Raw genomic sequence first — 25,086 nt, forward strand, 5'->3', positions numbered from 1 at the left:
CCATTACCCGGATGCTCTTCCGGGGTTCGATTTCACACGTCTGGTGGAGATGCATGAAACTGACCTATCTGGGGTCAGCTGTTGACCCCCGTACTCCTTGCTATCATGAGGAGTAAGGGAGATTGGCAAGAGAAACTCTCCCATCACCTTTCCTTAGTGAGCACAGCCAGGTAAGTTGATTGCAGAGAAGTCAAATCGAGCTACACAATCCACTTTCCTGCCTAACGTAGACTAAGCCTGACTTAAGGTTTCCTAACACTTTCCACTACAAGGTCTTTCTTTCAATTGTTTATACCTTTGCCAAATGTTAATAGTTTTTGTTCTGCTTTGTTTGAGGGGGGTGAGGGTATATCAGCAAAAATAGCCCAGCTCTTTCTAAGAAGGCAGTTTGAGAAAAATATGTTTTCTTATTGTTATACATATTATTACTACGGTTTAATTGAAAATTGTGGATTTGAAAATTGGCAGAGGGGTCAGCCTGGTAACAGGGATGTTCCTTTTGTCATCCCCAGGAAAACTTGCTTATTTGGCCAGATGATAAACCTCAAAACATCACAGTTCATACATGCCTGGTGGAGGCCTTGCTAGAACTTTGCAGCTAAAATTCTCAGAAGACTCTGTCTGTGCTGAGCACGCACTGTTTCCAGCCAGTGGTGGAATACTCTAGGCTCCTTTCCAAGGCTGCAGGGCTGAGTAGAACTTCCCCTGAAATAGTTGTTTCTTGCTGGAGATGCTGTTGCGGTTACTGGCACAAGAACTATACATATCACACAACTGGAAGGGACCTCAAGAGGTCATGGAGCCCAGGCCTCTGCCCTCACAGCAAGATCTATCACCATCCTTGCAAATTTTTTTTTAAACTCTAACCTACTTCAGGCCATTGAAAGGCTCAAGGACTGAGCTCACAACACTGGCTTCCCAAGGCCAATGCTCTAACCACTGAACAATTCTCTCCCCAACACAAAATTTTCTCTTCCATGGTCTTGATACCTGCTTTTTTGGTGCCCAAGTAGAATACAGAAGAAGGCAGTAGCTTAAGTGGAAAGCAGAAGGGTGAGGAGAGGGTTTTTGTGGGGTTGGGGGAGGAGAATGGAATGAGACAAGTGTCAGGAAAGTGAAAATGAACAAAACAGGGACATTGCTTGATGACTGTGCAAATGGACAGAATGGAGCTGGTTTCAGGGTGCTGGGAGAGGGACAGGCTGGAGGGCAGAGAGAAAAAAGGGGTCACTTGATGTGGGGGGCAGAGAAATGGGCGTAAGAAGAATCTAGTCTGTGCCCATTGAAACATCCTTCTCTCCAAAACCAGGATTTGGACGTGGACTTCTCCAGTCTAACAATTCTCCTGTTGTCAGCAAATGTGTATGAACCTCACTCACACAATGTGCAGCTCCACCCCTCTTGTGGTTGGTCCCTGTAGAAAATGACAACAGACTATTACTCGCTCCTTTAGTTCAATAAGTGAAATGTGTGCTGTGTTTCCAGTTCTGCACGTGGCTCATGCAGAGGAAAATACGTTTCTACACGGTGAGGTTTTTTAATTGCTTTAAAAAAATGAAATAACGTTAGCAAAAACGAGTTAGAAGAATGTCAGATTGCAAAATTAAGCACCTAAAAAGCTAGAAAACACCCAGATTAGGGTTGATGGTGCAATTTTAATTTAGCCCCCTTGTATGCAAGCATTATGATAATCATTAATGATGTGAAAACAATGAGGAGTCCCGTGACACCTTAAAGATGCATGCCCGTGCGTCTGACAAAGTGGGTTTTTTTTACCCACAATAGCTTATGCCCAAATAAATCTGCTGGATTTTAATGTGCCACAGGATTCCTCATTGTTTTTGCAGATACAGACTGACACGGCGACCTCTCTGAGAGTAATTATGGGATCAGCTATACATTTTGTGGAGCCTGTTACACTGGGGACTTGCCCAGCACCCTACCCCGCCACCTCAGGACATCCCTGCACATATAAATTTGTAAATGTGCTTGGGCCTCAACTTCTCTACCCCCAAACCACCCAAAGTGCAGATGGGTCATACTCTGTGTGTGTGTGTGTGTGTGTGTGTCCATCTGTCCGTCCGTCTCCTGGGTGCTTGTTTTTAACTAAATTTCGCTACGTAAGTGAGCTGTAAACAAGTTGATACTGATAACTCCTTGGTAGCCCATGGTACTGCTTGGTAGCCTGACTTCTGCTGCTGTTTGCTATATCTGTTGTGTGGGTGACAATTCTTTTCTCCGGTGGGGTCATTGAGTCGTGTCTCAGAAGCACTAAATTCACTCATTAATGACCTAGACACTGAAAAGGTGTGCGCCAAGTCACACAGGTGTCATTTGTAAAGTCAAAATGGCTGGGGCTGTAATAGCTGGATGATAAGGGCTAACTCTGTCAACAGAACGGCCAACCAGAAGCACAGCAGACAGGGCTGCCTGGTGACAAAGGAAGCCCCCCCAGAGCATCCACACGGCTTTTTTGTTGACAGATCCTGTCGAGAAAGGCGTTCTGCCTCATAGGGGAGAGGCAGAAGGCTGTTGACAGAACATATTTTTCGTGTGGACACTCTGCAAGTTTTATCAACAAAACTGGGGTTTTATTGACAACACTCACTAGTGTAGATGTAGCTCATGTGTATGGCTGCTTCCATTGCTTCATCCTGGCTCAACAGACAGAGGTGGCTCAGAGTGGTTTGGAGTTACCATGTGTGGAGGGAGAAGGGGTCTGCATTGTGTGACAAATGAAGGGAGTGCTGTGGGGAGGGGCTACGCATGTTTTGAGTTGTCATGGGTGTGGTTGTGCTGCTGCGGGTGTGGTTCTCAAACATTGTGTGCACCCTCATGCAACCGATAAAACTGTAATAACCACAATGGGAGCTTCCTGGTCTACCCTTGTGGTGCAGGCAGAGCCCAGAGGCCCTCCAGCACAAGGAGCATACAGCACAAAGACACGCATGACCCCTGCAGCCAGAGGCTGTGAGTGGTGCATGGGGGCATGGCAGACCCCGGCACACCAACCCCGCCCACACCCCAACGCCCTGACCCAGGTCACAGCCCAAGCCTTCTGCACTCCTGTCCCAGGTCACAACTCCCTCCTTCGCTTGCATCCCCCGCTACACCCTCTTCCAGGTCAGAATCCTCTCTGGTACCCAGACCCCCTCCCAGACCCTGCACCCCTCCTACACCCCAGTCCCCTGTCTCAGCTCAAAACCCCCTCCTTTACCCAAACTCCTTCCAAGATCCCACACCCCCTCCTGCCACCCCAATCCCTTACCCCAAGCTCCCTTCTGCACCCAGCCTCTACCCCAGACCCCGTATCTCCTCCATTAACATGGAAGAGATGTGGCCTGTGACCACTTACCCAATTCTTGGATTGGCTCTCATCAAAAATTATTGCCCACCCCTGGATTAGGCACTCACCTGGTCGTGGGAGAGCTCTGTTCCGTTCCCTGCTCCTTATCAGGCATCAGGAAGGACTGAACCAGGCTCTCCTACCTTACCAATCAGTACACCAACTACTGGGCTGAAGGTTATGCAGAAAAGGTTGCTGCCTTGTGCTCCCACTCAGTGTTACAACACCTGAGTCCCTTAAGGATCTAGGCCTTTGTCTCCAGTGACTAAGTAAGTAATGAAAACACGCCCTCCACTATACTCTTTCCAGGGGTGTAACATGTTCTCCCCAGTTTGATGGAGCATCGCCCTGCCTCCTACCCCAACCTTTGTGCTGTCTCTCCCCTCAGGAAAACCCAGAGACTGACTGAGGGCAAGTCTATATTTAAAAAGCTGCCATTGCGTCCCTGCAGTGCTTTAATGAAGATGCTAGTATGCTGAGGGGAGAGCTCCTCCTGTTGACCTAGTGCTGTCAACACGAGGGGCTGGTTGGTATACCTATGCCACGTAGGGGTGTGGATTTTTCATTCACTCAGCGACCTAATTACACTGCTGTAAGTCTGTGGTGTAGCTCTGGCCTGATTTAGGTTCACCATGGGGGCAGCTGGGGGCACCTAGCACCTCATCCCCCTGCGCATACTGTGAGGAGACAATTACTGTCTGGTTTCCACTCAAGCAAAACTTCCATTGACTTCGATCCTTACCAGAAAAAGGCTTAACTTTAAGCATGTTGAAGATGTCTTTGCAGGAGCAGGCCATGCGTAATGGTTTCAGGATTTGTCCCATTATGATTAAAGCTTTATATTTGTGTGTGTCTAAAACTATATTGTTCGGAGCTCAGATGGACCAAATCCACAATTTTATTAAAATGATGGTTGGTCAGAGGGGCCTACCAAATTCACAGCCCTGCAATACATGTCGCTGACCATGAAATCTGCTGTCCTCCCATGAAACCTTGTCTTTTGTGGGTGTTCATCCTATACTATACAGATTTCTTAGGGGAAAACCACCATTTCTCAGATTGGGAGCCCTGATGCAAAAGGGAGCTGCAAGGAAGTTGCAAGGTTATTTTAGGAGAGTTATGGTACTGCCATTCTTCCCTTTGCGCTGCCTTCAGAGCTGCACAACTGGAAAGCAGAGGTTGTTATGTTGGCTGGGCGCCCAGCTCTGAAGGTAGCACCCCACCAGCGGCAGTACAGAAAGGTGGGGTAATACCATACATTTGCTGCCCTTACTTTTATACTACTGTTTTCAGTGCTGGATGGCCAGAGCGTGGCAGCTGCTGATGCAGGGCCTAACTCTTCAGGCAGCAGCACAGAAGTAAATGTGACAATATCCTACCATACCATCCTTCCTTCTGTGCTGCTGCTGGCATCAGTTCTGCCTTCACAGCTGGCTTTCTGGCTAGCAGCCACTGCTATCCAGCTGCCCAGCTCTGAAGGCCACACTGCTGCCAGCAGCTGTGCAAAAGTAAGAATAACTATACCCGAAAATTACAACACCATCAAATTTCAAATTTAAATATCTGAAATCATGAAATTTACCATTCAAAACATCCTAGGACCATGACATTGACCAAAATGGACCGTTATTTTGGTAGAGTCCTAGCCATAGAAAATGTATACGCAGACATGCAACAACAACTTTTCTGGATTGGTAAGTAATAGATGACATATCTTATGAATGCTAAATAGTACTTGACAATAAGAGCTTTAAAGCATGATGTATTCTCACCTGACATTGGCAAGACAAATTTGGCCAAAATTGACATTTTGTAAAAATAAGCTTTAATGAAATCTAAGATAAATTAAGATTATACGCGCCCCCCTCAAAAAAAAATGGGTGGAAAAATAAAGGAAAAAAGCAGTGAGCCTAACATGATTAAAACACCCAGTCCAACAAATGGTTGTTCATAGATGGATCCCTCATGGACACCTTTGCAGAAACAGGGCTCAGCAAAATTTGATGAGTGACATTTTATGGCCAACCCAAATCATTCAAAAATCATGTATCAGACTTCCCAAAACATGATTGGCTTAAAAATAAGTAGATTTAAAACATTGGGTCCTTTTTATCTTCTTTCTGGTTTTTGAGCATAGCAGGGTCACATTTGCAAACCTTTCTTCAGGACCAAGAGGATTATAAACAAACATTAAAAAAACAAAACAACAACAAAACAAACAAATAAAGACCAAAAAAACACCCTGGGATTCTCATGTAACCCCCTGACTACTCTGGCTTCAAGATAAGGTAAACAATAAATGTTGTGTAATTTGTAATACAATTTCACAAAAGTTGACAACAGTGATATGCAATAAGTCAGAATAGATGGCCACAACGGTCTTTTTCTTTGTAAAATCCGTGTGGGCAGGGAGGACCTATTCCTTGCAGAATCTGAAGTCAAACAGGTCAGCATTGTGCTAGTACTGAAAAACTGGGACGTAACATTTTCGAGAAACTGCTTATTAAAAAACACAAAATTGACTGAAACATGCAGTACAAAAAGTGAACATTAAACTAGTTTTATTAAGCTTTAATAGCTTAAGATGTGTAATTTAGGCAAGGAAATCTGCTTTAATACAGCATTTTGCAAATTGTGATCTGCGGCCCAGTACCAGTCCTTGGAAAAAAAAAAACAGTCCTCAGAAACTATATAGATTATTGCTGTGTACTATTGTTATTGTGACTAAATAATAAACAATGACAATTTATTCATTTTTTTATTTTATTATATGCATTTATCTTTTGGGGCTGCAAAAAAGGTGCTGAAAAAAAACAGGGTCCCAAGCATATAAAGTTTGGCAAACCCTGGTTTAATATATATGGTCCTGATGCTGCAAGGACTAAAAAAAGGGTTTACCACATGAGTAGTATTGTTTAAATCAGTGGGTTTATTCAAATCCACAAAGCTGAGTAAATATGTTGGACTCCGCGAGACCAGAACCCTCTTTTTAATGGATATTGCTATTGGGGATAAATTTTGAAAAGAAGTTCATTTTTCATATGTAATATACTAGATGGATTTTAGAGGATGGCACTCATGAATACCGGATGTAGTTTTCTATCCGGCAGACTATAATAGTTGTAGCTTGTCCTGAGTCCTATGCAGATGAGTTAGGAAGGAGGTGACTATTCAGAATTTTTTTGGATTTAGGAATGCTGTAATGAAAACAAGCAAACCCCCAACGCTTAATGCTCCAGGAGGAACGTAGGGATGTTTCTGTCTGTAATCACAAGAGATGAAGCAAATCCAAAAAGAGAGCTGCATGTTAAACCCCTCCACCCCCCCAATACCGTTTTACAAGCTATGTCTGGTAAGAACGCCTAACTACACCCACCTCGGGAATGGCTTGTCTGATTGGAACTGTTGTGTCTACTCAGATTACATAGATAACAAAGCAGCAAGAAGTGAACTCAGGAAGTGATGTAAGTGTTTGGTTAATGAGTACACCTTAGTCACCTGGGTAGGGAAAGGCAGAGCAGCTAACAAGTGAGTGCTGGGAGAGAGGGACGCAGCAGGCTGTCATTGAATTCTCAAGAGCCTGGAGAAATCGCTCTGGGTGGAATAAGAGGAGACCATGGAAAAGGAAAGCAGTTCCCCTTGGGAAATGGGGCTGCTAAAAACATTCGACTCCAGTGAATTTGTTAGCTGGGAGAAGATCGGTTCAGGTGGATTTGGGCAGGTTTACAAAGTGCGACACGTACACTGGAAGACGTGGCTGGCAATCAAGTGCTCCCCAAGCCTTCATGTGGATGAAAAGTAAGTGTTCTCCGCGTGTCCCAGTTCCTATGTGCTGGTCGTCCTTGGCTCCGACGCGTGCGCGCACGGGCGCCTGTGGGAAATTGACTTGTGGAATTCTGGCTGACAGCTGACGGCCACAGAGCGTTCTTCTCCCTGAAATAAAAGGGTTCTTGGTAGCCAGTGAGCATGTGTGAGGGTTGGTGTTTTTAGCGGCCCAAAGGCAGAACGACTTATTTAGCTGTCGGGCTTTTCGATGCGCTTTTATTTAAAAAGTGTGCACCGGCTTTCATTTTTCCTGATTGCAATGTAGTCTGTGCCGAAGCGAAGGGTTAGAGGCGTTGCAAGTCCTCGTGTGGCCGCTGGACTGCGCAGGATGCTAGAAGGGCTCTTTGATTACGATTGGGGGGCTTGTGGAGTTACAGTGCAGAGCAGATTGTTCATTCCACCAGTGCTCTTGAGAACTGCAGTGATTTCTGGTTCAGACTGTTGCAGCTGGAGCTTTAAGCTGAAGCAAGTAAAGGAGTAGGTCATAACTCCCCTCCCCCGGTTGGATTTGGAAGAAAACGGCTTCACTTTAATCAGTGCAGCTCTTTTTGCACTGACCGACACACAAGTGACTGGTCTGCTGCAATTTGTACTTGAGCTGCAAGTGTGCAAAAAGTCCTGCGCGCAGTTACTTCCATGGCAAGGGGGAAGGGCCAACTTCCAATTCACACTTCTGCCTAAATGGTTCTGCTCCTGTTAAAAGTAACACCCGGCTGCTAGGACTGGAAGAGAAAAATATTCCCCTCTTATCTCTTCGAGCTTGTTTGCTCGGCTCCGTAAGTTTGCAGAGCCCTTCTGGCACAGTTCAGTTCCATTCGTTTCTCGGTCTCTGGTCAATTTCTCCTGGTCGTGTGAGACTTCAGTGCAGCAGAAGTGTGGAGAGAAAAACCATGGCATAAAACAGAATACCAGCTGTACAATCACAAATAAATTCAAGGCCTGCACTTGTTTCTACAGTCCTCGGCAAGCTAACTCCTTTCTATTTTACATTCTTGGATGAAATGGCTCTGGTCATGAGCAACTGACAGTGTTTTGAATAGTAACAGAGAGATAGCCATGCTAGTCTAGAAACAAAACAGCAGTCCAGTAGCACTTTAAAGACTAACAAAATAATTTAGGAGGTGGCGAGCTTTTGTGGGATAGAAGCACTTCTTCAGACCACTTCAGGGTCTATCCCACGAAAGCTCACCACCTCCTAAATTATTTTGTTAGTTTTTAAAGTGCTACTGGACTGCTTTTTTGTTTTGACAGTGTTTTGCAAGTGAATGCCACGCTTTCCTGTTACTTGAGGATTTGTTTTATTGCATTACATTCTTGATATGGTGCTTCTGCTCTGCATGTTCACAGTGATGATTTTCATAGGTTAACCGCTTTACACTGAGTCCTAGGGCAAAATGCAAATATCCTACTGAAATTGCAGAAGTACTCTTTAATAGGTAACTGCAATTTGCTAGAATTTGACTAGAACAACAGATGCTAAAACCAAAAAGCTTATGTTAAGCTTGGAGAGCTGTACTTGCCTATCCTTCAGAAGGGCACCTGAGATCTGTGAGGAGAGAGGTGGGGATGGGGTGGCTTTGGCAAGAAGGAGTTGTCTGAGCAGAAGGAAAAGGGCTATGGCTCAGAAAGAGGTCCATTTGGATAGTTGTGTGTGGGAATAAGATGCACAAGCAGAATTTTCCAGATTTGAAGAAGTGGGTCTGTCCCACAAACGCTCATCACCTAATACATTATTTTGTTAGTCTTTGCAGTCCTACAGGTCTGCTTTTTTGTTTTGTGAAGTTCAGGCCTTCTCTGTGTGTTGCCTAAGAGTATGCAGGGTTTTAGTCTCGCACAAGGGGCATTTGGTAGCCATTCTGATCCATTATTTACATTTCTGCAGTTGGATGATGTGCCCGTCTTAATGCTTCAAGTTGCTACCCTTTAACTTGTCACAAACAAAAGGGTTCTATATATAAAGCTGGTCATTTTCAAAACACTTAGCATGTGGCTTTGTTTGGGTGTAGTCACTGACAAAATGTAAGATGGTTGAGACAAATAAGTAATTATGAGCTACCACAGTTAGGTCCATTTGCTTTTGTAGATAGACTAACAAAAATCTTAGGCACTCAGTCAGGTATTTTAACACGGCCACATTCTTTTACAGCAGGTGTTGGGAACTCTCTGAAAATCCTGGTTCTTAAAGCTCTGAGCAGAGGCTCCAAAATCATTAGTCGCTCTTGGAAACTTTCCCCGGTCTCTGAGCACGCTCCTTTAAAAATGCAGTGCAAGGACTTACTGTTAATTTACTGAGTGAGATATTAGTAAAGTGCTGTGGTAGGTCTTCATTCTGCTGAAAATGTGTTGCAGAGAACTTCCTGATAACTGTTCCATTATTATCCCTCTCAAATGTACAGAAATCCTAAGATTAGGTGGCTGAGGTAATATCTTATATTGAACCAACATTACCTCACCCACATTGTCTTGCTAATATCCTGGGACTGACACAGCTACAGCATATAATGTATGCAGAAATCTGTAGTCAAACACCAAAATATCATGTGTGACTAGCTTCAAGATCAGGAAATGCAAGCAGAAGAAAGGGTGGGGTTTTTGTTTTGTTTGTTTGTTGTTTTGTCCATTGAACTGTTTATATTACATTAGTGTCATGTTCTCAAGCTTTCTTTCTATAACTGAGGTTTCAAAACCTTTTTTTTACTGTAGCCAAGATCAGTTTCTCAATCACATTACTGCTGGAGCTGGGACTTCAAAAAAAAAATCATGAAATGAAATTTAAAATACTGGGTTGAAAACATTGCTGTTTAGTAAAGCTGAGTTGGTCTCTTGATGTCTGTTGCTAACTTGCAAGGCCCCAGTGTGCTGATGAGAAATGAAGGCAGTTATGGCATGAGTGTTTGTGAAACAACAGATATTGTAGAACAGAGAAACTGACCTTGATTTTTAGATGCTCTTGGGGTGTCTAAGCCTTTCCACACTACTGTACTCCTGCCAGAAGGCTGATCTGACTTGTGTGCCCCAAGTTTCACTTCCCTTAAAAACTACTTGCATATCTTTATCTCTGATTTCACTATATTACTGATATTGCTTACCTTCTCATGTTGCCCAGGTGACATTTTACTTGATACTGACTTGGCTAGTGCTTTTCACTTAGCCTGTTGTAAAACTAGATGAGTTGATGTGCACCCGTCACCCCCACTTTAATCTCTGTACCTCTAGGGAGATGGGTAACTCTGGTTGGGAACCACTGGTCTAAGGCTAAGTTTACACTTAAAACATTAAAAAGCTGCTGCAGCCGTGCTTTTGAAATGAAAGCGTGGCCAGCGCTTGATGTCAACCACCTAAACAAGGAAAGTGGCTCCACAATGCTGGGATGGGTGTCTTTTTATACTGGTGCTGTACAGCGCTGTAACTACTTGTGCTTGAGGGCATGTGTGTAGTTTCTTGCGTCCCTGAGCCTGGAAGTTGCAGTACAGTAGCAGTGTAGACATGCACTAGCTCTTGAACATCCAGGAAAGACTTCTTTGCTTCTTCCTCTCTCTTTGTATGAGACACTTCAGCTCAATCCTATAAAAATGAGCCGTCCCCCTTTTTTGTAAAAGCATTTTAAATATGAGACTATGAAAGTAATGGTCCACGTGGAATGCTTGGAAATGAACTCTCTGCTTGTTAAAGATCCAGCCCTGGAGGTGGGTGAGTGCCTATGGGGGTGGGGGGAAAGTCAGTCACTTTGGCTTTAGAACAGACGTGTCCAACGGATTCACCCCTCGCCACAGGTGGCAAATAGGGCTCTCAAGCTGCATTCAGCTCTTGGCGCCTGCAAATGCTGCACTCCAGGTGTGCCGTCTGTGGTGGCAGTGCAGGGGGGGCTCAGATGAGTGGCTAGCCTTGAGTGAGAACGGGGTGGTGGTTGGGTTGCCTCACTGAGGGGGGAGGGCATTTATATAGAGCAGGGGATGGAATGTGGCAGATATGGAAAGAGGACAACCACAAGTGTTGCAATCTTTGAATTCCTGGTGGACGCTGCTGCTATAGAATAAGAGATGCAGGTTGGATCTTTAAATCTGTAGAGCAATTTCAGTGGGACTTCAGAGCTGTCTTCTCTCCCACTTGAGGCTGCCTGCGGTAGCTCTTACAGAGTTCATTCAGTGCACGTGTCAGGCTTATTATAACCAATGTCAAGGACTCTTGTGTACAAAAATGATTGCTGTGGGTGAGAGCATAACTTGTGACTTGGCAGGTAGAGCATGTAACCCAGTGGTGAAATACAAATAGGGTCCTGCCAGTTCTTCTTATCACTTCTTGTTATTCAGTTTGGAGGGAGGGGTGGGGGGAATGAATAAAGAGCTCAAATTTTTGACCTGCAGGACACAGGATAAGCAATCGTGTTTGTATTTAATCACCATTTCAAGGCCACGATGGCCGGGCTGTCTTTGCTGTCTTGTGGGGAGGGAGAGCTCAGGGGTTTGAGCATTGGCCTGCTAAACCTGGGGTTGTGAGCTCAATCTTTGAGGGAGCCATTTAGGGATCTGGGGTAAAAAAATAAAAAGATGGTGCATGGTCCTGCCAAGGGGGCAGGGGACTGGACCCAAGGACCCTTCCAGCTCTGTGAGATGTGTATCTCCATATATATTTTACACCATTGTTTGCTCTACCTCAGTACGCTGGCTGTAAACAAAGTGATTTTTAGGGCAGAGCTGTGGGCTAGGACACTGACTTTTAAAAAAACTTTGACTGTAATATAGGGAGTGCAGCCAACACATGTGAATGGGGCCTGTGTTATAACCTGGTGAGCCGACAATGTATTTAGAGCCTGAGATTAAATGCAGTGAAGACATACCTCAGGTGCTAAACTTTCCCCATGGATATGTGGCCTTTGCTATACTTGCATGAGAACAAAGCCAACAGCTTTTCTCTCAGGGGGTAGCCGTGTTAGTCTGTAGCTTCACCAAAGAAAAAGAAAAAGCCATTGCAGTCCTAACTGCTTTTTGCAGACTAACCTGCAAAAGCTAATTACTTAATAAATAAAACTGTTAGCTTGTGTCTTGTGGGTGCTGTGCTGGCCCCTCCAAGCACTGGGTATGCTGACTAGCCATCTGAGGCAGGCTGAGGTTTTGTCTACACCAGGGTGACTAACTATTTGCGTCTGGCTCTCCTTTTCACCCTTCAATTAGCAGCTCCCCTGCCCCCACAAGCTGTCTAATGGAATCCAAACTGATGGAGATTTTGGTTTTGTTCATATGGAAAAAAATCCCGTTTGGCATGTGTTAAGAAAATAGGTCTGTAAAATGTAAAAGTGTTGTGAATCAGTATAGAACTGTGCATACACGTATGTAAAAACAGTGACAGATTGCAACATTTTTAATGAGAGGGATGAGCCTGAGACCCAGCAGCCGATTATGCTGTGCCCCTCCACAACACACTTTGTGCATCCCTGGTCGACGCTACACAGCTTGTAGCTGCACATTCATGTCTTCCACCCCCTACAAGAGCACTCCTGTCAACAATGCACTGTGTACGCTGCCACTTTTCTGGGGCACAACTTTTGTCTTTGGGGAGGGGAGATATGAAAGATATGAGCTTTGTGACTCAATTACCAGTGTAGAAAGGCCTAAGGACATTGCACTAACTCCCTTTCAGAATGGCTTTTGCCTAGTAGCTGGGAGCCATTTCCAAAAGCTGTTCTGCCCTGTCTTAACCAGGCTTGTGTCAGCTTGTGCCGCTAATGGGCGCCACCCACTGCTATGCAAGAGGTCAACCAAAGGCAGCATTGAACAGGAAGTGCTCTCGCACTTTCCATTCAAAGCGCAGATGAGGAAGGAGCAGGGTGGGAAGTGGAGCTGCTTCTGTCTCACTTTCCTGGGAAAACCCATTGTTACTGAGGGACCTGATTGTGACGTAAGTAGGGCTAGGGCGCGGCCAGTGTACCATCCATTCCCATCCACCTTCAAGACCAAACCATGTTTTAACTGGCTCCGGTAAACAGTCTGAAGAAGTGGATCTTACTCCTGAGAGCTCACAACCTAATAAATAAAGTTGTTAGCCGTTAGGGTGTACAGGGCTGCTTATTTCTCCCTCTCCCCTACACTCCCTGTCCTGGTAACAGTGTATTCCTCGGAACTAGTAGAATACAGGCCCCCTACATAGGATCAGCAGTTCTCTCATTCTCTATTTTATCTCCATGTCTCATGGTTGTTTCATGCCCTCAGTAGGGAATAAACATAGCTCTTCTGTAGGCAAGCCTCTAGCACAGGTGTAACGTTATATAATGCTCTGGTGGAGTGTTGCAACTGATCTAGGTCCTAGCCATGGGCCGGCCAGCATGTGCCTCCATGATCCATATATGGTGTGTGGACGCTTTGTTCAAGGATCTCTTATCCTTGAACATCCTGTGGCACCATCTCTCCCTTCCTAGGCATCGCCTCTCTGGGCTGGGGATCTGCGTGGGGGAAGGGAACAAGCCGTGTAGCCCTGTGTCCTTGCAAATGCTTTTAGGCCCTTGAGATTTAACTACAGCATTGAAGTCTCCCGTGATGTCTAAAAGTGGGTGAGCAGTTGGTTTTGCAGTATGCTCTTTTTTTCGACAGCAGAGAGGAGCCTGTAAAATAGAGGAAGGTATGATCTAGATGTGGTAATTAAGTCAGAGTAAAAGATTAAGTTTTAAAATAGGCCAAAACCTTGCAGATGATTCAATAAAAGATAACACCAAAAAAAAACTACTACTACTGTGAAGGGTAAATTTAATTGAGCTTTTTTAAAAATTTTTGTGTTCAATTAAAGTGAAAACAACTGCCAGAATTGGCATATTTGCACAACCCTTTTTTTCAATCTTTGATTAGGTCAAAGAACTGTTGCTTTCATTTACTTAGCCTGCTGCTGCTCTTATTTTCCATAGACATTCAGGAATTTGGAGAGATGCCATACTGAAATATTAGATTTGAGAAATCTGAAACAATAAATAAAATTGTCTGCTGGTTTGACACGGAAGTAATTTCTTACTTAGTGAAAACACCATGGAAGTTAAGTCTTCATGTTTGTTGTATGTCACAATTGGATAACAACATCTTTCATCCAGTGATTTCAGAGAAATTAAATGATTAAATGGACTCTTTGAACTTGGAAAAAGTGTGTAGCAAACTGAAGTTGCATGAGTGTTAGTTAAGACTTCAAAAGCTGATGCATTTCCTAATCAGATCTTAAAAATCTGAGCCATTAGTGTTCATATCTTTTTAGGTTATTACGTTGGCAATTAATTTTTAATTCTTGCTGTTTACTTGCATGTTGTAAGGTGAAAATAGAGTAAGTCAGTTTCACTTTCAGGTTCTCAGTGCTGCAGTGTTTTGGGTTTCCAACATTTTGCTGCAGTGCTTGCAAAGAAACTTGACAACTATCAGGCAGCTGCTGTGCTGGGATCACAGCCTATCAGGCTGATGAATGCTGTCTCATTGTTTACTTGTGTTCTTGTTTGTTCCTCTCTAGTGAATTGTCGCTCAGGCCAGGTTTACACTACAGCCCTGTATGGGTAGGTACAACTACATTGCTCAGGGATTTAAAAAATCCACAGCCCTAAGGAATGTAACTGTACAGACCTCCTTCCCCTCAGTGTGGACAGTGCTGTGTCCATGGGAGAGACCTATCTGCCACCTTTGGGCAAGTAGATACACTAGGCTAAAGGGAGAAGTGCTTCGCTCCAGTTTAAGAGCAGCTTCACTGAAGTGCTGCTGCTGCATTGGTACATCACCTGCACCGCTGTAGTTCTGTCCATGAAGACAAGACTTACACTCGATGGAAGCCCATTGGGACAAGCAATGTCATTTTCCTCACTGTTTGTGCAGCACCTTGAGCAATGGGGCTGTGGTGCTAAAATAATCTAAAAATCACAGAGGAATGTATTTAGTTTAAATCTTCTTATTACAAGTTTGCTCCAGTGACTTCTCAAAAGGCTCACGCTGGCCTAAGGTTTTGGAAAACTTTATTTTGTATTTTTTGAAACGGCCATGTTTAATTCCACTATTGCTATGAGTCACTCAGCATGTGGCCAAATCTCCTTCAGGAGCTTGTGGAAGTACCCCTGCCAGTAAATGAATAGATTCCCTTCTGAGCAGTTGGACTGTTCAGAAACTTGGGCTGGGATTGTAGCGAGGCGACAACAAATGGAACACTAAACTCTTTGGTTACAGATTTCAGGGTAGTTCAAACTAGTGTGAGTAATCCAGGGATTAGCAGCTGTTATTAACCATTGACCGGGCCAGTCCTCTTGGAACCTTAAAAATAAATTGAGAAAAGCTCCAGGAAAATGTCTGTAATGTAGAATTATTTTAACTGGCTTGGTACCAAATGTAAACATGGGCCTATAGAAATGGAGTGTAGTGGTCTTTGCTGCATTTCTGTGAAAAAAGGTTATTGTAGTAATAATTAGTAATTCTCTGATTCTTGAGCTAGCTGAGGTTTAATGAGGACCGAAGATGCAGCCAAGAGTAGTTTTCCTTCAAAACCTAGTCCTCTTGGAAATACTGAATCAAATCCCATTCCTAGAAACTCATAGCTTTCTAGTTGACTTTAATGGCACACAGGTCAAATCTGGAGGAAGGATTTAGCTAATTTTGACATTCTCTTACGAAGAGGGAGAGGGATAGCTCAGTGGTTTGAGGATTGGCTTATAAATGCAGGGTGATAGGTTCAGCCCTTGAGGGGGTCGGTTAGGGGCTCAGGGCAAATAGATTTAAACAGAAAGTCTGCCAGGGATGGTACTTGGTCATACAGGGGACTGGACTGACTGACCTCTTGAGGTCCCTTCCAGCTCTATGAGATATACATATCTCCATATATTATTATTGGGGTGGGGGGGGGAATAACTCATTGGTCTTGAAAACCCAGGATTGTGAGTTACATCCTTGAGGGGGCCATTTAGGGACCTGAGGCAAATAGATTTAAAAAAAATCTGTCAGGGATGGTGCTTGGTCCTGCTGTGAGGGCAGGTAACTGGACTTGATGACCTCTCAAGGTCCCTTCCAGTTCTACAAGATATATGTGTAAGAGGGGAGTGGCGCAATAGCAGCCCAAGCAAGAGCCCCAAAAGAGGATGCGTATGCACCAGCAACAGAGAGCAGTCATGGGGCCTGAAGCATGTTGCTTGATTGCTATAGCTAGCATGGGTTTTATTTGTTCTCCTTTGCCCCCAGTAGTATCCCCAATCTCCAAGGGGGGAATCCAGAAAGTCTGACCTGCATGTGTGCTGAAGATATCTCATTGTCTTCAGAGGTGGTGCATGACACTTAACTGGAAGTATTGGTGTTTGGTTTCTGGGGGCAAAATAAACTTTCTCTGTTTAAACCACACACACACACACCCTCTCACCCACCCACCCACCCACCATGGGATCTGGGCTCATAGTAATAGGGGAACCTCATATTGGTAGAGGATGCTGTGTTGGTTGTTTGGATGTAAAATGAACAAATCTCCTTTCTGTGAATCCTGGTGAATGTGTGGGTACAAGTGCAATGTTTGTGCAGCACTCCCTGAGAGGAATTGGCGAGAACAGAACCTACATGCCATGACTAATGTTTTCTCACTGCCTAGAAAACATTCAGTCTCCTGTCTCTCTTACAAACAGCAGGAGTGAAACTTACATTTCTTACAGGTACTGTCTTTTCACAACTCCCCCCCCCCCCCTTCGCCCCCTGTGGTTGTGTCAGGGCAGGGGATTGTGTGTGAGAGAGAGAGAGAGAGAGAGAGAGAGAGAGAAATAGAACAGTGCCTGTACGAAATTTAAGGGTGGGATGGAGTGGGCAGGAGGTTGGAGGAGCCGTTTAGGGCAGGGGGTTAGAGGGTGGGGCAGCTGAGGGCAAGAAGTTGCAGAATGGGGTGAGTGGGTCAGGGCAGAGGGTTAGGTGTGTATTGGGCAACTCAGGGCTAGAAGCGTGGCCATTGTGCTGCCCAGCTACCAGATCCCTGGGGTGTCGGATCGCGTTGCCCGGCCACCTGAGTGCAGCACAGCCCTGGGTGCCAACAGCCTCCAAAGCCCAGACCCCAGCCGGTCAGTCTTTCACCAGTGCAGCACGCTTAAGGGCATCCACTTACTTTCGCTTTTGACCCTGCTAAGTTGGGGGATTTAGTGACCGTGTCGCAGTCACTCTGTGCGGCCCACAGTCTTTTGAGTCTGCTGGGGTGGAATGGACTGAGAACGATGTTAACATGAACAGAGGAATCTTTTCGGTGCGTATATGTTGTAGCCCAACAAAAATCTTGTCCACTTTTTGAGGGTCACTGAAATGTTAGCAATACCCTAGATTCCACCATAACAGTCTTTCAGAACATTGCGATGCTGACTATTAGCAGAGGAGCTTTAAATGAGCAGCAAACAATGGATAGGCCAGACGTGGCTATTGTGGCATGCCACAGCTGAAAAAATGTGTAAAATCCTGATTTGGAAAGCTCTTGCTAGGTAACTGGCCTGCTTCTGGATCACCATTCAGCCCAGTGACCGTTTGTTCTGCTATTACTTGTATTCCTTGCTAGTGACTGGAGCGGTAGACTACTTCTGTACGTGGATTGTGAGAACATCCCAACTATTTTGCTCATGTAGGTTGTCTAGAGTTTAAGCCTCTTGATTCTTTCCAGTTTACCTCTGGAAGGATCTCTGTCTGTGTCTGGCATAAAAGTTAACTTCATTTAGGTGCCTCAGAAAATGCATAATTACCAGGATTACTTGGTCAGTGTTCAAATGGTATTACTACTTGGAGTGCAAGCTTTAGGGCATAAAAGAGGAGATACATGCCTATATAAATGTTGTCAAGTGGCCTTCATTCTGATTACAATAAAAGGGAAATAATCCAGGTTGTCTTTATGAGAAGACTGGGAAGAGGATTTACAAAATTGAACAATGGGTTATCAAGTTTCTTCAAACCACTGAAGGTCACTTCTGGTTTTGGTCTGCCTTTGGATATCCTTTAAATCCACTTTGGTACCAAATGACTGGAAGACGGCCAATATAACACCAATATTTAAAAAAGGCTCTAGAGGAGATCCTGGCAATTATAGACCGATAAGTTTAACATCAGTACCAGGTAAATTAGTAGAAACACTAGTAAAGAGTAAAATTGCAAGGCACATAGAAGAGCACGAATTGTTGGGCAAAAGTCAGCATGGTTTCTGCAGAGGGAAGTCGTGTCTGTCTAATCTATTAGAATTCTTTGAAGGGGTTAATAAACATGCGGACAAGGGGCACCCAGTGGACATAATATACCTAGATTTCCAGAAAGCCTTTGACACGGTCCCACACCAAAGGCTTTTATGTAAATTAGGTGGTCATGGGATAGGAGGAAAGGTCCTTTCATGGATCGGGAATTGGTTAAAAGACAGAAAACAAAGGGTTGGAATAAATGGTAAATTTTCACAATGGAGGGGGGTAACTAGTGGTGTTCCCCAGGGCTCAGTCCTGGGACCGATCCTGTTCAACTTGTTCATCAATGATCTAGAAAATGAGGTAAGCAGTGAGGTGGCAAAGTTTGCAGATGACACCAAGTTGTTCAGGACAGTCAAAAGCAAAAGGGATTGTGAAGAACTACAAAAAGATCTCAGCAAACTGAGTGATTGGGCAGCAAAATGGCAAATGAAATTTAATGTGGGTAAGTGTAAGGTAATGCATGTTGGAAAAAATAACCCAAATTACACGTACTACATGATGGGGTCAAATTTAGCTACGACAGATCAGGAAAGGGATCTTGGAGTTATAGCGGATAGTTCTCTGAAGACATCCACGCAGTGTGCAGCGGCAGTTAGTAAGGCAAATAGGATGTTAGGAATTATTAAAAAAGGGATCGATAATAAGACAAAAGATATCATACTTCCCCTATATAAAACTATGGTACGCCCACATCTCGAGTACTGCGTGCAGATGTGGTCTCCTCACCTCAAAAAAGATATATTGGCATTAGAAAAGGTTCAGAAAAGGGCGACTAAGATGATTAGGGGCTTGGAAAGGGTCCCATATGGGGAGAGGCTAGAGAGACTGGGACTTTTCAGTTTGGAAAAGAGGCGATTGAGGGGCGATATGATAGAGGTATATAAAATCATGAATGGTGTGGAGAAAGTGAATATAGAAAAATTATTTACCTTTTCCCATAATACAAGAACTAGGGGACACCAAATGAAATTGATGGGTAGTAGGTTCAAAACTAATAAAAGGAAATTTTTCTTCACACAGCGCACAGTCAACCTGTGGAACTCCTTGCCCGAGGAGGCTGTGAAGGCCAGGACTCTATTAGGGTTTAAAAAAGAGCTTGATAAATTTTTGCAGGTCAGGTCCATAAATGGCTATTAGCCAGGGATAAAGTATGGTGCCCTAGCCTTCATAACAAGGGCAGGAGATGGATGGCAGGAGATAAATCACTTGTCTTCTGTTCTCCTTCTCTGGGGCACCTGGCATTGGCCACCGTCGGCAGATGGGATGCTGGGCTTGATGGACCTTTGGTCTGACCCAGTATGGCCATTCTTATGTTCTTATGTTCTTGTGGGCACGTTTATTAACATCTGGGTCTGTGTTTTGTGTGTCTTTTGAGGAAGGATCTGTATGGTGTCAAATGCTTCCCCTATCACGGCCTCCTTCCTTTTTTGGAGAGGGTTACGAAAAATAAAACTAAAAGAATGAAGTGACCTCAGAGTTGATCTCTCTAACTGATATATTGAAAAACACCTTTAGGCAAAACCTGAAACAACTTTTTTAGGTATGCCAAAAGTCCATTTTTCTAGAGTAGACTTTCAAGTACTATGTGTATTTTTCTAGTCTCAGGGGTGTAAATGTGTTTAGTCTTCACAAGTAACAAGCAGGCCTGTAGCACCTTAAAGGCTAACAAATTTATTAGGTCATGAGCTTTCGTGGGTAAGAACCACTTCTTCCTATGTTTTTCTAATTAGTTGGAAACAAACCCACTTTACTAGTACACTCTTTTGAGACAGTGCTTTGTGTTGCCCTAGTTCTAGTTACAGAACATTGATTTAGAAATAATTTTAAGCAAGATTGTAAAATGCATTTATCTGGAATATTATGTCATGTAATCCTAGATGGAAACTCATTTTCTTTTTCTACCACCTTACCAACATGTAGGGAGACAAAGCAATAAATAACACCTGAGGCGCTCCTCATGGTAGGATAACGATTGATCACACTGGTTGTAATAAGTAAGAGTTTGGGATCTTATACATGCTTTAGATCTGTTTAAAAACTTAAATCCATTTATTTGCAGTGTGCTGCATGGTGCCTAAATACCGAGGAGACTGGCCCTTTAAGAATATTGAAGATTGTCAAATTTTGCACTAGGAGAAAGGACTAGTTAACAGCTAGGAAAGAGTAAAGATCTTTATTGAAAAGAACTTGTTTGCATCTGTGGGCTAATTATAAACCACGTCTAAGATTTTCAAATGGACTAGTCATTTTTAGAGCACTGACATCATTTTCAGAAAGTGCTGAGCACCAGCTCTCTGCAACTCTTTTGGGGCTTCTCACGTAGGGCACTTAAGACTGATCTCTTTGAAAACAAATATACCTACCTTCTGGAGCACTAAGGCTAGGTCAGTACTAGGGAAATACGTCTATTTCAGATATGTCGATTCTAGCTATCCAAATGCTGTAGCTAGAATTGCATATCAGAATTACTTACCAAGCATAGTCTGAGCCCCTTTAGTTTCATGCCGACATCCCTTATGCCACGCAATAGTGTGGAGTACAGGGGTCAACGGCCAAGCCCAGAGTGGTCAATTTTGCTAAGTCTTCACCAGAGGCGCAAAATCAAACTCCAGAAGATTGACCGCAGCGCATCGATCTTCCAGTGAGTATAGGGAAGTTACTGTCCTTCAGGCAAGGTGGTGGAAGACAAAATCTTTGATATTGTTGTGACATCAGATCTCTTCATTACCAAGAAATCTGTATTTATGGATGTATCTAAGTCAGTGACTCGGTTTATATGGTTAAGTGATCACTGGATGATTCTTGCTAACTCCACTTTGGAATGTTCAGACAGATTTTTATACCTCTTGGACTCCAAAGTTAGCTGAAGCCTGAGGAATTATGCCGGTTGTGCATGTGGCTTGAGGGCAAGGAGTTGGCTGCTCTGTTCATGGGAGCTCCCTTCCCACATGCCAAAAAGCAGCCTGGGTGCTTGTCTGCAAAGGCAGTTGTTTCAGAGGAAAATTGCTGAAGGCAGCTTCAAGAGCCAGCATGGAGCCTTCCCCACACTCTGGATTTTCTTTCCTTTTTTCTCCCCTTTGGGGGGCGGGAATCAGTCACGGTTTTTAGAATGGGAATCTTGTTAGGTTATTGGCTTCTTCCTGCTGGCTGAGAGTCACTCATCACTCTGAGGTACTGCACCGGATTGTCACTTCTGCTAGATACTCTTTAGTTGCCAGTTGCATTTTTAATTCAAATGACTGTTGAGTCACTTGAATGTTCCACGAATGGCCCAATGTTTCCTGTCCCAGAGGGTGGAGAAGTAGTTGAAGATAAATGATAAAATCCTCAATCAAGAAGTGCAAAAGCCTTGAGGCTTCGTATGGAACTTTATGGACCAGCATCTGAAATCTGGTAATCAGAAGCGATGCTGATACTTAATTTTGTAGAGCAGGGGTGAGCGAAGTAGGGGACGGGCTCCTTTGTGGGAGGGCATGAAATATCATAAGGGGGAGCACAGCATAATTGGCTGCAGGGTCTCAGGCATATCCATTTCATTAAAAATGCTGAAACCTATTGCTAGTTTTAAGTACGTATATTCACATGTACTGATTAAGAAAGTTTTTACATTCTATCTACCTATTTTCTTACATGTGCCACAAGTGGTTTTTTGTTTGTTTTTTTTTCATTTTAACATAAACAAAATTTTCATCAGTTTGGATTACATTCGACAGATTGGGGGTGGGCCTCCCTAACTGCGGGATGAAAAGTGGGGCCCAATGTAAAAAAGTTTGTTCATCTAGCTTGAGTTGCATGTTCTGTGAGCAGTGTAATCTGGCTTTCAAATATGATCTGGAGCCCCGAGCCACATGGCACACTTAATTGGATGCTTGATTCAAAAGAGCCTTATGCTGTGATATGCTGGAAAGCATAAAAAGCTACCTTTTGTAAAATTGATTTTTGTAATGAAGTTGATTCATAATCAGTGGGTAGTAAATATTCCGAGCACAGTAAGGTTGTGTCTACACTGAGCCCTAGTGCCAAGAGTTTGATGCAAATAAACAGTCTTGAAAATGCAAAATGGTGGCTCAGCATATGTGGTGGCTAATGTGCATATTCATGAGACCGATTTACATGTCCACAGCAGAAATTGAGCAGTTTCGACATGGTTCTGCTGACAAAGGGGTTTTTGCTGGCAGACCCACATGTACGCTGCTTGATTTCTGCTGCAAAAATGTAAATTGGCCTCATGAATATGCACATTAGGTACCAAATAAGCAAATGAGCCACCATTTTGCATTTTTTAAACCGCTTATTTGCATCAAACTGTTGGCACGAGGCCTCAGTGTAAACACAGCTTAAGTGTTTGGCACATCTTGATTTTTTGTTAGTGGTTTCATAGCATAGTTGCCCTTTCCTTAGCCGAGTAATGGCCCTGGTCTGTGCTGGAGCTCAAACTGCCTTAGAGAAGAGGGCTAGGTCTTGCTCAGCTCAATACCTCTTTTGCAATACTGCAAAATTTGACTTAGCCACGGCATTTGGTGTGTAATTCCATGTTTCTTTCAGTTCCTTGTGTTTCAGGTCATATCACTATAAGCAGTGAAATTTCGAAGTGATTTTTTTTTCCCCTTTAGTAGCTCTCTTAGCATGTAACTTTTCTGAACAGTAGTTGAATTACACGTGATGGAGCCTAGCTTGCTATATAATAGCTTCAGAAAAAATGCAGCATCTCTTATGTCCAAGTCCTCAGTTTATATGAATTGGTGGCTATTGTTCAATTCAAGTCAACAGAGTTTTGCTGACTTCCACCAGCTTAGGATCTAGTCCTGGCATGTGTCGGAACTGTTGGATCTAAGGGCACGCCTCTGCATACCAGCAGATCAATGCAGTGGTGGTTGATCTTCCAGGGGTTTGATTTAGCGCTGCTAGTGGGGCCACACAAATCAAACTATCGGGCACTGCTGTCAGCCCGGGTATTCCTTGCAGTCATGAGGCATAAAGGATGTTAGAGGGAGAGTTTGTCCCAAGAATTAGTAGAGGCAGTAGGAATTTCCTGCATATTTTCAACAGTTTTAGAAGTCTTTTAGTGAACACTTGTGTGGTTTTTTTTCCCTCCAAATAGTTTTATGAATTCTACTTTTTCATCCCTTTTTAAGGGAAAATGAATGCTTCAAATCCTCTACTGAAAAACAGAACAAACATTTAATCTGTTCCTGCATGTTTTTTAGAAAAGGAGCTATTAAAAATACTTCAGAAAGGTTTTAACTGCATAAGATGTTTCATGGAGAAATTGTTGAACTCACACTTCCATGTTTTGGAGAAGTTTAACTGCACTGCCTTGGATAGCTTGTGTCTGTACATGGAACAAGAACTTCTGATGTCTTGCACCTGACTTTGTTGCTTGGAGAACAGAAACAGCCTGGTTCTATTGTAACCCATGAACCACAGTTGTACATCTATGTTGTCCTAGTTTCATTCATTTTTGGCTATATTCCTCTCTACCAGGTGACTCTCTAATTCTGCTTCTTTGACCTTTTACGTAACACTTGGAAAGGAGACCTTTGTCTTCTGAGCTTTGGGTTTAACTTCAGGTAAACAAATATGAATGATGAGATTGTGAAATCCACACCAGGTCTTCTGCTTAATTGTTTGAAGTGTAGGGTCTTGTTCTGGGAAGCAGTGAATGGTCTCAATTCCCATTGACTTTAATAGGCGCACCTCACAGGGTCCGGTTGGTAAATAATCCGTGTGTTGCACAGTGTGGTGACAAGTCTGGTATGTTAGCCATTTACCCCAACTGGGCCCATTTTCAGTGCTAGCTAGAGTTGGGGGACTGTAGTAACAAACAGAAGTTCATCCACGTGGAAAAGGAAAGTTTTGTGGTATCCATCTATTGGAACGGACTCTCCCCTCCCTCCCCGTGGAATCAATTTGAGACTTTTTTTTTTGTTTGTTTTGTTTTGAGACCTAGTCTAGCTTTGGTTACCTATGCATAGTAAGGCAATGTGGGCATGCGCTTCTATCACATGGAGAAATGAGTTTGTCTTATGAGTCAAAAAAATGCTTATGATATTAATAGCCCAGGGAGTTAAGACTATGGTAAATCCCAAGCATTAATTTTTTTCTGTTTTTAAAAACAAGTACCGTGCATGTAATGAGTAGACAAATGGACCTACTGCTGTGGACATTGTCTGAGGCTCAGCTAAGTAGGAATTATTAAATGCATCCTTCAGTCCTGTGAGAGAATGCACCAAGGTGGTTCAGAATGCAGTAAGTGCGTGTGACTGTCTTGTGACTGACCATTGAACCCTGTGTGGTATGTCCCATTTCATCTAGGGAGCGTATGGAGCTATTGGAAGAAGCCAAGAAGATGGAAATGGCAAAGTTTCGTTACATTCTTCCTGTTTATGGCATCTGTAAAGAACCTGTTGGCTTGGTCATGGAGTACATGGAGACAGGCTCACTGGAAAAGCTTCTGGCCTCAGAGCCATTGCCGTGGGAGCTACGCTTCCGAATCATCCATGAGACCGCTGTGGGTATGAACTTCCTGCACTGCATGTCCCCACCATTACTCCATCTGGACCTCAAGCCTGCAAACATCCTGCTTGATGCTCATTATCATGTGAAGGTATGCCTGGGGTCGCCCCATCCTTGTGTGCCTTTCCAGAGCATGCTTCTATCTGGTATCTGTGCATGACGCTAGCCGATCGAAAGGGAGCTGTAGTGGTGTGGGAGGGCAAAACTGTGTCCAGAG

The 25,086-nt window shown here is 43.8% G+C and overlaps 1 protein-coding gene across 1 annotated transcript in view; it reads left to right on the forward strand.

Moving 5' to 3' along the window:
* The first annotated feature begins 6,235 nt into the window (after positions 1-6,235).
* RIPK4 (receptor interacting serine/threonine kinase 4) overlaps positions 6,236-25,086 on the forward strand; it is a 35,583-nt gene continuing 16,732 nt past the window's right edge. The window contains exons 1-2 of the mRNA XM_074983416.1: positions 6,236-7,144; positions 24,669-24,960. Coding sequence (XP_074839517.1) covers positions 6,963-7,144; positions 24,669-24,960 — 474 coding nt within the window. The 5' untranslated portion in view covers positions 6,236-6,962. The remainder of the gene's footprint in view (positions 7,145-24,668; positions 24,961-25,086) is intronic.

The sequence above is a fragment of the Carettochelys insculpta genome, chromosome 1 (assembly GCF_033958435.1).
Source record: "Carettochelys insculpta isolate YL-2023 chromosome 1, ASM3395843v1, whole genome shotgun sequence".
In the NCBI taxonomy this organism is placed as follows: Eukaryota; Metazoa; Chordata; order Testudines; family Carettochelyidae; genus Carettochelys; species Carettochelys insculpta.